At 38.3% G+C, this 16428-nt stretch overlaps 1 protein-coding gene across 1 annotated transcript in view; it reads right to left on the bottom strand.

The window, feature by feature from the left end:
* Positions 1 to 16428, bottom strand: part of fgfrl1a (fibroblast growth factor receptor like 1a) — a 78111-nt gene that overhangs the window by 18221 nt on the left and 43462 nt on the right. The window contains exon 4 of the mRNA XM_081383121.1: positions 26 to 103. Within this exon, the coding sequence (XP_081239247.1) occupies positions 26 to 103 (78 nt within the window). The remainder of the gene's footprint in view (positions 1 to 25; positions 104 to 16428) is intronic.

Below are 16428 nucleotides of genomic sequence, written 5' to 3'. Positions count from 1 at the left end.
GGATCAGAGGACTGTAGCACCTTACCCAGTTTTCCTGTCAGGTCAGTGGAGTACTCGGTTTCACCAGCTGGTCTTGCACCTTCCCTCCCAGCACTGGAGTCATCTAGAGAGAGAGAAAAATAGAGGGAGAATTGAGTATTTACATATCAAAATAGTATGCTCCTCTGAACACAAATATGTGTAGCAATCTCAGAGTTTATTCTCATATTCATTGAAGTATCAATCAGATTACTATAATTCTTCAGCCAAATCGCTGCATTCCTTCAACCGCCTAAACCAAAATATAACTGTCTCTATACTGACTGGAGAGCAAAAATGATACTGTAGCTGAGAGCCTTAAAATATCGACATTGCATTTCAAGGCTTGAGAGTGTCAGAATAAGGTCAGAAACATAGTTTACGCAACTACGCAAAAGTAGCCATGGCCATCGCACTCCAGACATGCAGTCTTGCTGAACATGCTTAATGTACGCTCTTGTGAAACGCTGTGAAACCTGGGGTGGTAAGAAACATCAGTACTCAAGGGGGTGATATAGTTTCCTTCAGATGTTTCTGTCATTAATCTGGGTGTGTTCTCCTTCAAGTTAACTAGCTATAAACAAGCCGACAAGATTCTTTTCAAACTGCTGACATTTCAGAGCACAGCAACATGCACAACTCATGTACACATACAGTATATGTAGATGTGTAAAGTATGTTTTGGGCCTAAAGGTAACTCAGATATTGTCAGCATTCACACAAAATTTACAAATGTGCAAATTTATGGACATTAAAAAATAAATTAATAATAATAATAATAATAATAATATTTTTTGATTACAAAAGCTGAAGATAAATTTGATGAACATGCACTTTGAAGATTGAGGAAAGCCAAAGCCAAAGCTTTGCTTGTTTTCAAAGCAATTTACTAAAATCTTAAAGGGATAGTTCACCCTAAAATGAATTTACTTCATTCTTCATATTGTTCTAATGTAGTAGGCCCTTCTTTCTTTTATGGACCACAAAAGGATTTTTTTTTTAATTTTGTTACATAATACATACAATCTGTTTCCATCAAACCCTATCATATACCCCCAGAACACTTGGAATATACAGCATGTGTCGCATGGGATAATTTTGTGATAATTGTGCATCTTTAAAAAAAAAAAAATCTTGAAGCTGGTCGCTATTCAATGCCATTATATGGACGAGTGTGAGAAGGCCATATGGCATTAGAACAACACCAGGGTGAGTAAATGAAGACTTCATTTTCATTTTAGGGTAAACTGTCCCTTTAAGTTCTACTGAATCTCCTCACCTTAGAAGATATGTTAAAAATTCAAGGCAAACATGTAAAGTCACGTGCGGTGAACAGTGAAAACTATGGCTGGAAATCTGTGGCCCTTCTGCTCTAGTTACAGCCCCAGCTCATCCGTTCACCACATGACTGGTATTTTCAGGCCTGTCAGCTCTTTGAAGCTGTCGGGGTGGTGGGGGTGTAACACTGCTGAAGGAGAGGTTCCAGTCTGGGCAAAGGGAAACAGCTCATTGCTGGGCAAACAGCTTAATTACTATAGCTCTTACCCTCAAGTATGGTCACTCTACACATAGCTCTTTTGTTCATGTCGGGCTCACGCTCATTGCAACCATTGCACATACATTTTCATTGGCACCTTAACAGCGCTTTCAGGATTACCCTTAGGTTTGTCATTTTAATATAATTCATAAATGTAGTTTGCGTGTTAAAAAACTGCTTCAGAACTTCCATAACATATATAGCGCTCTGTGAGCTCATAAACCATGCACACATACTTCAAGACTTCCCAATGCCTATAAAGGTGTCTGAGGAAAAAACGAGTTTGATTCATGGAAAGTCAACAAAACTTGGAAGTATGAGGGTTGTCAGGTTTCTAAACCAAACAAACTCCTGTTTCCCTTTCATTAAGGCGAAGTGACACTGTAGCGTGCCACATTTCACACGTTGACCATCTAGGCGTGTTCATAATTTTGAACAAGCTCAGTATGACTGAGATGTTTGCATAACCCTTCAGTATGTTTGCTTTCATGTCTGCAGTGGAGACGGCAGTAGAAAACGGGCTTTTTCTGCAGGAAATCTGAGCGTAAGGCTCTGCGCCACTGGATCTTCACCAGGTTTGTGGCCTTCTAGATGTAATGTTCATTGGTGAGGTTGCAAACCAGGTACCCTCTTTTGCTCTCTGGCAAGAGTTTCTGTGGACTTTGGCAAGACCTGCTAGTCCCTCGCTAAGCATGAAACATCCAACTTGGCTGTACCACGTCTTTCAGGCGTAGCAAAAACCCATGGTGTGCAAGATTTATTGCGCTTGCATGTTCAGTTTATGACCTCCAGTCCTGTCAAAAAATCAGAATAGTTGCATCGATGAAGTTGAACAGTCACCACGTTTTTCTGGAAGCAAAGCAGCCACCTTCGCTCAAAGCAAAACAGTGTTTCTGAACACAACATGCTAATTATGCTGTCATCCTCTACGTCTTTGGTGAAGTCAGCTATGAAACCGGAGAGGGTTTGGAGACAACCCTCATGACTGAAATCTTGACAGGGGAGACAATATGGGTGCTAGCTGTTAGCCTTTACCTTGGCTTTGATTTACTGAATTCCAGCACGGGCTTATGGAAACCATTACCAACTCTACTGCTACACAGCTCTATATTAACAGCCAGCACTAAACTGTGAAAATTTATGGGCCGTGGTCACAGCAGAGACGTTACTACATTACTGACTACAGACTAACCCGAGAATGAATAACACTAAGAAGTTGACAGATTAACTGCCTGCCAAGCATATTTATGTTCGATCTCACCAATGTATCTTTTGGCCACTACGTATTTGACTTCGCTTGTGGATGTTTCACAATACGAAAAACTGTGACCAGGCTCAAACGTTTTTATATCAAGCTGTTTTTATATCAGTGAACCTATTGAATTCTGCCTACATTAGCTTAAGATTAGGGGTGGGCGATATCTCGATATTTACGATATATCGAGATATTTTTTAAACTCGATATGGATTTTGACATATCGTATATATCGATATATTGTTTATATTTAATTCTGATTTCGCCAATTTGCTTGTTTGCCTTCTCTGTGCTGTGCTCGCCCCCGCCCTCGCGTGTTGTCTCATTCAAGTCCCCCGAGTCCGGTCAGGCACATCAATCTTTCCCCGCCCAGCGAGTGCTTGAAGTGCGTCAGAAACAGTGTGCGCGCGATCAGTTGTTGTTGGTATTTTTTTGTGTAGCGTCGCCTCTCGCCGCATTGCTTTTGTTTGAGGGCGCTTAACACTCACACTTAACATGCTCCCCTAGAAACGGGCCTGGCAGCTCGCGCCAGCTCTAGACACGTTGAAAGTTTCCTGATTGTGACGGATGGCCGAATTTACATGACACATTATAAATTAGCATTAGCCTAAGTTACCTATTCTGCTATATACAGTGCCGAAAAGAAGAGAAGATGATAAAGGTGGATAAAGACAGAGGTAAAGTGATGTAATGAATGAACAGTTTATCTAATTGCATAGTAGTCAGATACTATAATTTAATGGCAGTTATTTTTACCTTAAACTTTATGCTAGCAGTTGTTCTGAGTTCCCCAGAGGCCCCAGACAGTGTTATTTTGTAACAATCATGTCAATTTTTAGATGCATTTTTATCACTTTTTTTTTTAATTAATGTTTTACTCTACAGTTGTGCAGTTTTTGGGGGATATATGGCATTTGTTTTTATTTATTTGCCAAAATTAGTAATGATATTTCTATACAGGTTTATTAAAAATAGTACAATATGTATTATTTCTTCCTTTATTTTACAGTTAAATTATTATTTTTGTATACAGGGATTTTTTTTTTTTTTTTATGCTGCAGAAGCACTTTGTTCCTACATGAACAGCCTACCTATTTGCACTTCAATAAAAAAAGACTGTGGTATTTGGCATATTTGTTTTTGCAGTAGTTTTTGGGGGGTTATTTTTCCTGTAAAGATATCGAGATATATATCGTATATCGAGATATAGCAAAATATATCGAGATATATTTTTTGCTCCATATCGCCCAGCCCTACTTAAGATTCACTTTTTCATTTGAACATCACAAACAGCTTGATGTTAAAGCTGCTGTATTATGGTCGTAGCATCTATGAACACCAAATCACTATTGAACCCATTTACTTTCTTATTACACGTTTTATTTTAAATGATTCATTATTCCAATAGACAAAAAACTAACTAGATATTCAACTAAAAGTAACCCAACTCTCTCAAACTAATAGTTTAATTTATTGGTCACATATAGCTATTGCAAAATGTGGTTAAAAAATTATATAACAGCATCTGGAGAGTTTCCAGAAGGTACAAAGACTTGTTCCAACAGCTTCAATGTTGACCTGTTCCATAACGTCAACTTCTGAGTCAGCCTGATCATCTACAGTCATTCCTGCTTTGGCACAATCCCTAACAATCCCAGGCCTGAATCCATTCTTCAGCTGTGGAGCACCAGGCAGATTTAGAGAGGCCTTCGTTCCCGGAGCTGAGGACTGACCCCGCATTAAGGGTTTCCGTTTCTCTTTTAAGGATTACCGGAGCAGAGCAGAGGGAAAAGCGAAGAGCCTTGACGAGACTGTGTCTACCCTAAGGTCTTTCATGAATACCAGCTGAATTCACATTACAAAAGGAAAATGTCAAGTAAGACCTGGGCGTTGTCGTACATTGGCAATTTGTGGAATTAAATATATTACAGAAATATAAATAACAAAACAATCTCTTCACTGACTGAATTCATAAAAACTTCTAGTGTGCTATAAAAACGGGTGTCAAAATTACACTCAATTATACCCTAAAAAAAATCTTGAAAAGGTTTTCCACATTTAGTTTTACTTAAGTAAATTTGTAGGTAATTGGTGGATACATTTTATTTGTCCAGACATTGTAAATCTCTATAATATACAACAAATTGAACCCTTTGTCTTAAAATGGATTTCTTTGGATTTTAGTGAAAGTTATGATTTAATTAGCTTGCTAGTTCAGGTAAGATTGTGGGGTTTTTTTTGTTTTTTTTTTGAGGAAAGTTTACATTTGAAATGTATATGTTATACTAAATGAAATTGCAAGGAGTGCAAGTCTTACATTTCAAATGTAAACTTTCCTCAAAAAACAAAACACACACACATGTGTATGTGTGTGTGTGTGTTTTGTTTTTTGAGGAAAGTTTACATTTGAAATGTAAGACTCACACACACACACACACACACACACACACACACACACACACACACACACACACACACACACACACACACACACTGAACTAGCAGGCTAATTAAATCATAACTTTCACTTAAATCCAAAGAAATCTACATTTGAAATGCGTTTGAAATGTATTTGTTATACTAAATGAAATTGCAAGGAGTGCAAGTCTTACATTTCAAATGTATTCAAGGACAAATTTCACCAAAATAATACTTAAAGGTAGGGTAGGCAGGAATTTTCAAAAAAAAAAAAAAATCCAAATTTGTTTAAACTTTCTTTATATATCGATACATAATTAAAATGTAAGTACTCTGAAAAAGAGAGTATAAAAATCGAGTGCCTGTAGTCCTTTCAGGACTGCAATAAACACAGCTACTTATTCCATTCGCTCCCACCCCCTCCCCAAAACACATGAACGCGCGATGCCGACGTCTGCAGCTGGAGGACGCGTTTGCCAGTGCCAAGCGGAGGAGAGGAGCGCAGTGCATGTAGTGACATCATGTCAGAATCACATGTAATAAAATACCTAACTTTATCATTATGAATATAAACAACTAACATGGCTGTTAGTACTCACTATCAAGCTAGCATATCGATACGGGTAAAGTTTAAAATATATTGAGTTTGATTCGGTAACGAGCTAGAACTAGAACGCTAGAACGAGCTTTTAGGCAAAGCTAAAAACAGGTTGCATTGATACACATTTTACCATTACCATCAGTTACACTGTGATGAAGGTGAATTTCATGTAAGATTCATAACATATACGGTGTTTTGCATGTAAGCACTTCCACGATGAAAGCACTGTTGGCTCTGAAGAGGACTAACGTTACACTCCGGTGACAAGTAGTAGCCTACCTTTCTACCTTACTAGTTCCTTTTTTTTTTGCCTTGTTTGCCTTCGCTGACTTTTTATGCAGGTACTGGGAATTGTGACTGCTCTTTCTCTGCCATTATTGTGATTCTTCCTTGCGATCCGTGCCTCTTCCCCTCTTCAAGTCAAACGGGTGCGCACGCATGCAGGGGTGGTTGCCATGGTAGCGAGGGAGAGTGACAGTCGACCCGACCAATCATTTCATTCGTCCCGAATGGAAATAAGTAGCTGTGTTTATTGCAGATTAAAAGGTCTAGAGTCACTCGATTTGTATACTCTCTTTTTCAGAGTACTTACATTTTAATTATGTATTGACATAAAGAAAGTTTAAACAACTTTTGAAAAAAGTTTTTTATACAATTCCTACCTACCCTGCCTTTATTACTGAAGTACAATTACTCAAGTACTTTTTACCCATTTAAAACAACAAGAAAACTGTAGAACTTTTGCCATTATTCATCATGCGTTGCATTTAAAGTAATACATTTGCGCAAACCCTGGAACTGAACACTATAAAAGAAACACAAACAGTTCAATTGTGGTTTATTTGCTCTCTCTGCACAAAATGAGACATCAGATCTGTCAAGCTAAAACATTTGAGCAAATGAGAGAATGTTTGGGAACTAAGGTTTGAACTAACAAATCTTCCACACTTTCCACATTAAAGGGCCCTGGCCCACAAATACAACCCAATACATGTGATTGCATCACAATGTAGAGCAAACTGAAACCTCAATTTCTGTGCGTGCATGTGTGTCAACATGGACATTTTGTTGAAACTCTAAATGTGTGCAGAGCTCTAGAGTGGCTTGTAACAACAGAAGTTTGATAGGATACGATTTGTGGGCTCAGAGGTAATTGCGGCCACCTGTGATAGGACAAAGAGAAACCTGCTTTACAGCCTGTGCTGTGGGGTGGGAGAACAAACAGAGCTAGAAAACGTGCTTGAGCCCTTGCTCGAAACTGTGCACATTTTTAGAACTTAAACTTTTGGGTGTCAATTCAGATAATCAAATCAAATAATCCTGTTTCACCTGGAAACATGCAGGTAAATAGGTTTGCAAATATAAACTATTTACATAAATTTACATAAATAGACATGCAAGAATGCACAGAAGGAAAGGTGAATTCAGGGCAGGATGAGAAAATAACCCAAAAAACATTTGTGGTTTGGGAATATTTTTGATACAGGAGAGATAATGTATCATCGACCCAGGTCATTTGCAAGACCAGTCAAACTACCGTTGCGGCAAAAGAGGGCAAGTAAAAAAAAGGCACAAAGAAATAACTGTATTATATATACAACGTGTTATTTATGCAAAGATATGGTGCCCGCAAATGTCATCAATAAAGCCGGCTTCCAAAAAATTATACAGACAAGTGTGTGTAGGTAAGGAAATATTATTTCAAAATCGTGATTAAAATCTAAATTGCAATATTAATCAAAAAATTGTGATTGTATTTTTTTTTTGCCCATATCGCATAGTCCTGGTAATAATAGCTAATAATCTATTGTTTGAATTTATTGGTCACATATAGCTATTGTAAAATGTGGTTAAAATTTTATATAACAGCATCTGGAGACTTGATCAAAATAAAAATCACACTCATCACCAATCATCAATCTATTCATCTATATGTTCAATCATCACTGTTGATATGGAAGATCAAGTCAAGTGCACTGCATTGTGGTTTACAGGATATCTGCAATGTTCCTCTTCTAAATGAACTTGAATAATATTATTACAGACATTTCTAATATAATTTTAGCTTCTGTGCATCTGTAGTAACTGATTCGCTCTTTGCCAGCCTCAGCACGCCACACCAGTTGGACAGCACATTCTCCTCATGCCGGTATTCAGCGTCTGCTTTATATCATGTTCACACTTCATTTATATGCCACGGAAAATGAAATCCGAATAATTTCCAGCTTTCCATCGGTATGGATGGACTGCTGAACTATGTGGGATGGTCACGGTATGAGCTGTAGAAGGACAAGCTTACACCCACACCACAGCCCATTCAAAGAAGCATCCATTGTGTTACTCCTTACAGAACAAGCTTTTAGCAACAAGAAAGCCTCCACTGTGGCATGCTGGGAGAGATAAAGACGTCCCATCTCGAGTCCAAAGCTCTGGTGTTTGTACACTAATTTAGCGGGGGAACTAAAAGTCCTTAAGAAACTTTAGAATGGCTCTAAAACACATCCATAAAACATCCCTTTGAATTGACAGGAGCAAGCTGGCTTCCATTCTCCGCACTGCCAGGTTGAAAGCCGCTTAATGGCTTCTCTCCATGCTGAGCTGTCAAGACAAAAACAAGTTTGTATGGAAGATGCTGAAGAGGATTCGTGGTATGTTTCCAGGGGGTTGGCACAGGACCCCGCTTCTACTGTCCACCCTCGGCGTTCCAGCTGCCTGCCTGTAACTCTAGCAAACATCAAGGACAGGACGGAGCTTTACCGAATTAACATATCTCACATATTGATCACGCGGCACTCTCTTTGAAACAGACACCTCCTCCCCTGCACTTTGAACTGGCCTCTGTTCCGCCCAAATTATTTTGAAATAAAAAAAGGCCCTTAAAGGAGCAAGACGTTGGGTGTCAGTTACTCACTGGCTAAATTAAAATCAAACAAACAGGAAACTAAAAGTTGCTTGGAAACAAACTGCATTTCAATGATAAAGCAAGGAAATCTAAAAGTAAAAGTTTGTTACATCTGTTTCCAGGAAAACGGTAATATTAATATTATGCTATACATGCCTGAGGTAAAATAAAGCTTTGGAATTGCATTTAGAAAGCCACTCCATCCTCTTATTTCATTTAATCTAATGCTTGTGTTTGCAGGCTCTTGGAAAGCAAGATCAATTGTGTGAACACTATTTCTTCCTCCAATACATAAATTGAAGCCACGGTGCAAACTTGAAAATGTTGTTTCATGCATGTAAAAATGGCAGAAATAGTTGTGCTTGATGCTGTCAGTCAACACATACTTTCAGCGATAGGCTGCAGCAACACCTCGTCATCTTTGAGGCTGTCGAGAGGAGTTGATAGATAAAGATATGGTGCCAAATCTGTGGAGTTTCTCCCTATCAACAACACATGTCCAGTGTTTTTTCAACCCCTCCTCTCTCTCTCTTTCTCGAACAGACTTGTACTGTGAGTTCCAGTGCGATCACACTTAAATTGAACATAATACAGTGAGGGGTTTCAGACCACATCAAAGCACACCTTAAAAAAAGGGAAATGTTGGCGGCACTGGCTTCATTCCACCAACGGTAAATTTAACTACACAAGTCTCTTTTTGTTAACACATTTAAGGAATCCTTTGAGTAAACTGTCAGTGTGTTGTTTATGGACTCGAAACAAAAAAGAGTGTGAAAAACTGCTTTTGATCCAAACTTAATTACAGTCATTCATCAAACTTACTGCAGGCGTCCGTCTCAGGTTGCTAATGTCAGTGACGGGTTTGATTGATTTAAATATTTAAATATGACTTTTAAACAGATTTTCAACATCAACATTGGCAATGAGACTGAAACAACTGAATGACATTTGAATATTAAAGCCAAGAGCTCAGGGTTTTGCTGCTTAGCAAACCTTAAAACTTTATTATGCAGCTTTAGCTGAATATGGATCTTTGGTCTCACTATACGTACAATAATGACAATGCATATACTTCCACATCAAACACAAAAAAGACAAACCCCCGGTTTCAAAGACAACGCTTAAGCCTAGTCCCAGACTAAAATGCATTATTGAGCTGTTTTAAATGAAAGCAACATGCTCTGACATATTTTAAATTGTATCAGATCAGTGCCACTGTTTTTTTACTCAAGATGCACACCAATAGGCTAATGTTTTGTTTTTCTAAGGCATGTTTATAAAAGCTATAAATGTCCTAATGAACTAAGGCCTAATCCTGGCTTAATGTAAGCCCTGACTGTGAAACCAGGCCAATATTACAACTAATATTATAATACATGAACTACATCGGTCCATTTCCCACCCCTTGTTTAAAAGACTTAAAACAGCTCGTCTCAGCTCTGGACAGTTGCTAGGGAAGGGTTTGGGATTGTATGACAGTAGACAATGAGAGTTGTCACGACTAGGGGTTGGCTATTATGATAATTACATTTCACCACCTGTTATGTAGAAACACAAATAATACAGGTGAACTATAGAAGTACTTTACAGGAACAGCAATGCGTTACAAACGTTACAAAAAGTCCTCAAGTTCTACTTCACGATCAAAGCGAAAGCATCATTACGACGTTTCTAAAGGCAAAACATACAATGATCAAAACAAAACCAAAAAGCAGCGCACTCCAATGGAAGAGTGGAATAAACTCAACAAAAGATTGCGAAGACTTCAAAGGGACTACAAACTACAGACGCCGTGTCCTCTCCTCAAACACTTTTAAACTAATTGGTGAATCTATTCTCTCTGACCTCACTCTACTTGTTTCATTTCTTACAGGTTGCATGACTATGGAGGCGAGGCCTGGCATTCAATGGCCGGACTCACAAAAGCCCGCAAGCAAGCGGATAAAGACTATGTCTAATGAGAGAGGATTCTTCCACTACACTAGCTACCAACTACAGAGGAAAGAAAAAGCTATTTTAGATCTTTAAAAGAGTGGAAACTCTGGATAGGTGTGCAGACATACGCTCAAAGGAGTGAGGCACCTCCCTCTGTGACAGACCTTTGGTTCCTTCTCTGATAACAATGGAAGTACAAGCTTAATCCCTGCCAGCTCATAATGAGCTATAAGCTTTCTTTTCACAGCAAAAATGTCCTCCCTTACTATGGTGCTAATCAGGGACAAATGCCCCAGTCCTTTTCAGGTCTCCCGGACCTCATTCCTTTGCTGCCGCTATCCTCTCTTGTCCTGCGTTTTCAAGTGTCCTAGGTTGAAGATGAGATGGTTTTGAGATCCGTGAGAATGGTCCGGCTTTAGCTCAACGTATAGAAGCTCTATGTTCAAGAGGCCCCATTCCTGACTCGTCTTTCCAGTTGCGCAAACACGATGGAGTTTGCAATCGTGCATTTGGGACAATGAAGCAGGAACAAGGGGCAGGAGCTGCTCTTTAAAGCTAAAATAACCAAAAGCAGGTTTTTTTGGTTGTAGCTCTAGGATACTAGCGTGACCGTTACAGCACATAAATGCCTACGCGGGCTGCAGCGGACCAAAAAAAACAACAAAGAGCCAAAACCCCATTCACACCGTGAAAGGACGAGCAACCAGACCGCCGATGAGGCATGTAGCACACAGGCTTTCTTCTTTCCCTCCACCGCACAAGAAGCGCGAGACGTCTATGAGGAATCTATTAAAGCGAAATGACACATAATCGGCTTATGAAGTCGGGCAAAATGAAGAGTTCTGGGGCCCAAACCTCACATTACAGTTCAACTCCTTGGGGTGTTTCCAGATATCTCCAGGGGTACAAAATCTTGGCCATTTCAGTGATGAGGGATCTACAAAATGCTACAAATTAATAAGCCCTTCAAATATCAGGACGCTTTATTCCAAGCAGCACGACAAGAAACACAAAACACAAAACAGACATTTGAAATAGTTTCAAAATTCTTTAGTTTATGATCATGAGGCATTGATTCAATCCGATCCGATACAATTACTCTGGAAAGATTCAACATTACTACCAAAAATATACTGAAGATATAAATTTAAGTGGAGAGACTATTTGCATTTTGAATATTGACAAAAAATAAATCAGGCTTTACATTCACAGTCTCAAAATTTATTTTTGGATCATTGATTCAATAATACAAACTTGAGTAGACTTGAATATGCGTAATATAAATAATTGTATATGTATGTCAAGTATATGGTGATAATTACCATATTTAAATCGAGCCGAGTCACAAAATCAACTTTATATTGTACCAACATAAGTGATCTTACAGATGTTGTCAGCTGTTATGTTTCTTACTGTGTTGATAATGTAATTCCTGATAAAATTGCACAGGTATATCCAAATAATAAGCCATGGGTAAGAAAATCACTTAAGCTGCTATTAAACAGAAAGAGGCAGGCATTTAGGGAAGGTAACTTTTTAGAATTTAACAAGTTGAAAAAGGAAATAAAAATTGAAATAAGGAGAGTAAAGCTGGGTTACAAAGAAAAAATAGAGAAAGACTTTGGTGGAAGAAGTCTACGTTCAGCCTGGGATGGTATGAAAACTGTTATCGGCACCAGGAGAGAAAAGAATGTTAAGGTTGTGTTGGAAGGCTTTAGTAGTAACAATCTACTTGCAACAGAACTAAAGTTTTATTTGAGGTTTGATACCTCAAATTCTAGGAATGTCATTCTAGAACAGAAATCCCATCTATCTGTAAATGGTTTTGTCCCCTTCTTCGATGAAAAAGCGGTGGTCAATATGTTTAAACACTCCAGAACGGGAAAAAGCCCTGGGCCTGACAACATAGGGAGTCGCCTGCTCATCTCTTGTGGAGAGCAATTAGGCCCAGTTTTTCATTATATTTTCCAGTGGCCAAACATAATCATCCAAAGGTATTAAATGACTTTAGGCCGGTTGCTCTGACCTCCTTAGTTATGAAGTGTTTCAAAAATTGGTTAAAAAAGTTCTCACAAAAACAGAGAATCTCCTTGATCCACTACAGTTTGCTTATAGGGCTAAGCGAGGGGTAGATGATGCCACTACTACTCTGTTAAATTTGTTATTCAAACACCTCGAAGGTAGTAAAACACATGCAAGGATTTTATTTGTTGATTTTTCATCTGCTTTTAATACAATCCAGCCACATATTTTAGTTGATAAGCTCTTAAAGAACTTTGACCTGGATTTTAACATTGTGGGATGGATTCTTGACTTTTTAACTGATAGAACTCAGAGAGTAAGGGTGAATGGTTGCTTGTCGGAGGAGATGTCATCATCCACGGGGTCTCCTCAGGGGTGTGTCCCCTCACCACTCCTTTATATTCTTTATACTGATGATTGCCGCAGCCAGTATGAAAATAGACACATTTTAAAATTTACAGAGGATTCTGCTATTGTCAGTCTCCTCTCCTCTGAGGAAAGTGATCATGGTCCTGTTGTTGAAGATTTTGTGCTCTGGTGTGATAGGGCATTCCTTAAATTAAATGTAGAAAAGACAAAGGATACGCTGATTGATTTTAGGCGTAAGTCATCAACTCCACAGAACACTACTATCAATAGGCAGATGGTGGAATTCGTAGAAACGTACAAGTATCTCGGCAATTTGATCGACAATAAGTTACATTTTAATTCCAACACTGAGATGCTCTGCAAATAAGGCCAACAAAGACTGTTTTGCCTTCGCAAACTGTCAAAGTTTCGTGTCGATAAGACCCTCATGGCCCTTTTTTATAAATCATACACTGAGTCTGTATTAACATTCTCAGTAATTTGCTGGTATGGTAATCTCACTGTCAAGACCAAAACTGCTCTTTCCAATATAGTGAAGATCAGCAGTAAAATTCTAGGTGTCCAGCAGTGTAGCCTCACTGACCTGTATAACAGACAGGTAATTAGGAAGGCCAAATCAGTTATTTCTGATAGTTCCCACCCCCTTCATTTAGAGTTTCAGATCTTACCTTCTGGGTCTCGGTTTAGATTACCTCCATTAAAGAGCAATAGATACAGGTACTCATTCGTTCCGACTGCCATCTCTTTTCTAAACTCAACCCAGAGGTGTAGATAGACAACTAACAATTATATAGTGATGGGGTTGTTATAACATGTATAGTATTGATTGATGCTGATGATGTTGTTGATGGAATGGTGATTGTTATGGAAATGTTCCCCTGTGTTGCTATATTATTTTTATGATGAACATTGTCAGATGTTTCTTTTTAACATATGGCTGTCGAATTGGAGGCCTATTTATTTATTTATTTATCTATTCCAGAAATGGAGCACTTTATTCTGTAGCACTTAGGCCTATTTATTTATTTATTTATCTTCTCAATTCTTTTGTTGTACAACCAGAGCCTGTAACATTGAGTATTTTATGTATTTCGGTCTTGTATTTGTGCCTTTGTGTCTGTCCTGTGTCTATGTCTTTCTGCAGAACTAATTGCCCTACGGGGACAAATACAAGTTTAAAGATAAAGTTATTAATGAACAAATAATCTTCATGAGTTGCTTGGTATATTCTCTAAATATTCTGTGATAAAGTACAAGTTATTTTAGTAAAACTGATATGCTATTAGTTTTTGTTAATATTTTGTTTTTATTTTTATATTTTATGTTTTAATTTTAATTTTAGTTGAAGTTAAATATGTACATAGATTTGATTAAGTTTTAGTCTTTAGTGAAACTAAACAAAAATGAGAAATACTGCCTTGGCAACAAGCTGAAATAAAATAAGTTTAATTTTTTTATATCATATTTGTTAATATTTATTTTATTAAAAGTGTTCATTTTAAATTTAATGTAATCAAATTTTTTGTAACTTTTTTGTTATAATTACCCTGCTTTACTCAAATCAATAATGAGGAAATCAGAACCCAACAGTATACATTTTGCAATATTCAAATTTTCCAAGGGCCTACACACAGAGTATTATTATAGTCATCATAATCAAATATTAAAGGCACAATATGTACGATTTTTTGATTAAAATATCCAAAAATCACTACAACAATGTTATATATTTTGTTGTACTTACATTATTCCAAACGTTTCCAACAGTGTTTAAATTAAGAGAAGTCAGCCATTTTAACCAGGACACGGTTAAAAGAGTCCGTGCATCACCTGTCAATGACGTCATATCTGCGTTTCTCTTGATTTCCAGTATTACTTTCGTGAAAACCATGGAAACACCAAAGACACTTTAATATATTATGTGTTTTATTAGATAGGTGAGCAACTGTTTGGATACCTTTATTGACAGAAAACGAATCATTGATGAAAAGCTCAACACTTTGTTTGTGTTGTTTGTTTGAATCACTTGTTGATTTACCACGAGTACCATGTTTTTACCATGTTTCAGAGACAATTTTGTCAAGTGGCTAACATAGCATAATCAGAGAGAGCTTTCTCCATCATACAATCTAGATTACTGCAACAACTCTCACATACCAGCCACGAGCGAAACTTTCAACACACTCAAATGAATTAAGTATGATTATTTTTATTTTAACCATGTAAAACAGCACTGCGTTACCCCACATACACAACGAAAAAATCGGGAGCGGCCGACTCCAATTCATAATAAAAGTCATAATTTGCGTTTTGCAAAAATGTTGCCACAGGTACAGTACGTTTTTCGAATGAGCCTGGGCTTTTATTAGCAGGTGTCTATCATTACCAGTCGCTTCAGTCGGCCTTGTTCAAATTTAATACAATAGCTCATCCATGAACATGATTTTTGCCCGAGTCTGTTGGATTCCTTTCCATTGGCTGAGGTGGTGAAGACAACAACTCCCATGAACCCAAGCTCACGCCTTTGTTTTGAATAAGCGACCTCTAACGAAAATTACATATTGTGCCTTTAAGTTCTGTAATTGATGCACTGAATTTTTATTACTGGACAGATGTGTAATAAAGCCTATTCACGCCCCACTGACAGACTGCAACAGACCTTTCGTCGGGTTTTGTCGGATTAGTCTGTTAGCGTCTGTCAGAGCTCATTTTCATCGACTGAACAAGCTGAATCTGATTTAGACTGTCTGAGAAGTGACGTGCAGTAGTCTGGTGACTGTCGGCGTTGGTCTGCATCTGTCGATGCAGTGTGAATTGGCCTGTATAAGCACTGTTATTTAGTACTGAATGATTGAGAACAATACATTCAGCATGTTTTTGAATTGTCAAAATGTGCCAAACTAATTTTACTCATCATGATTTATTCTTCCCCGAGGGTTCCTCTTCATCAGAGATTCCTCATCTATGAATCCTTGGAGTCCATCATCTCTCTCTCTCTCTCTCTCTCTCCTACATGAATAGTATCTGGCACACCTATCTGAGGCACGTCTCATGAATGCTCAACCCTGCAGATTGGAATGCGCCTCCTCTTTCTTCTCTTTCTGGTGTCTGTCTTCCACAGAAGGTGAAGCGATGCAGAACGCCAGTGCAGGCTGGACGGAGACGCACCCGCCTTCTTGGGACCTTCATAAACAGGGGGGCGTGAAACGTAATCCCAGGCCTAGTGCATTCAAGCGGCCTGGCTGCTTCAAAGTTTTGTTTGTGTTTTTCCTTTTCCGGCTCTTGGAGTGTTTCCCTCCACCAGTGCCTTTGAAACCCAAGCTCACCCCCACCTGTAACGGGACAGGCGGCATGTTTTCATAATCATGTGT

Source organism: Scardinius erythrophthalmus, assembly GCF_964197995.2.
Source record: "Scardinius erythrophthalmus genome assembly, chromosome: 13".
Classification (NCBI taxonomy): Eukaryota; Metazoa; Chordata; class Actinopteri; order Cypriniformes; family Leuciscidae; genus Scardinius; species Scardinius erythrophthalmus.
The sequence above is the reverse complement of the archived record's forward strand: the minus strand, read 5'-3'. Positions and strand labels throughout refer to the sequence as shown.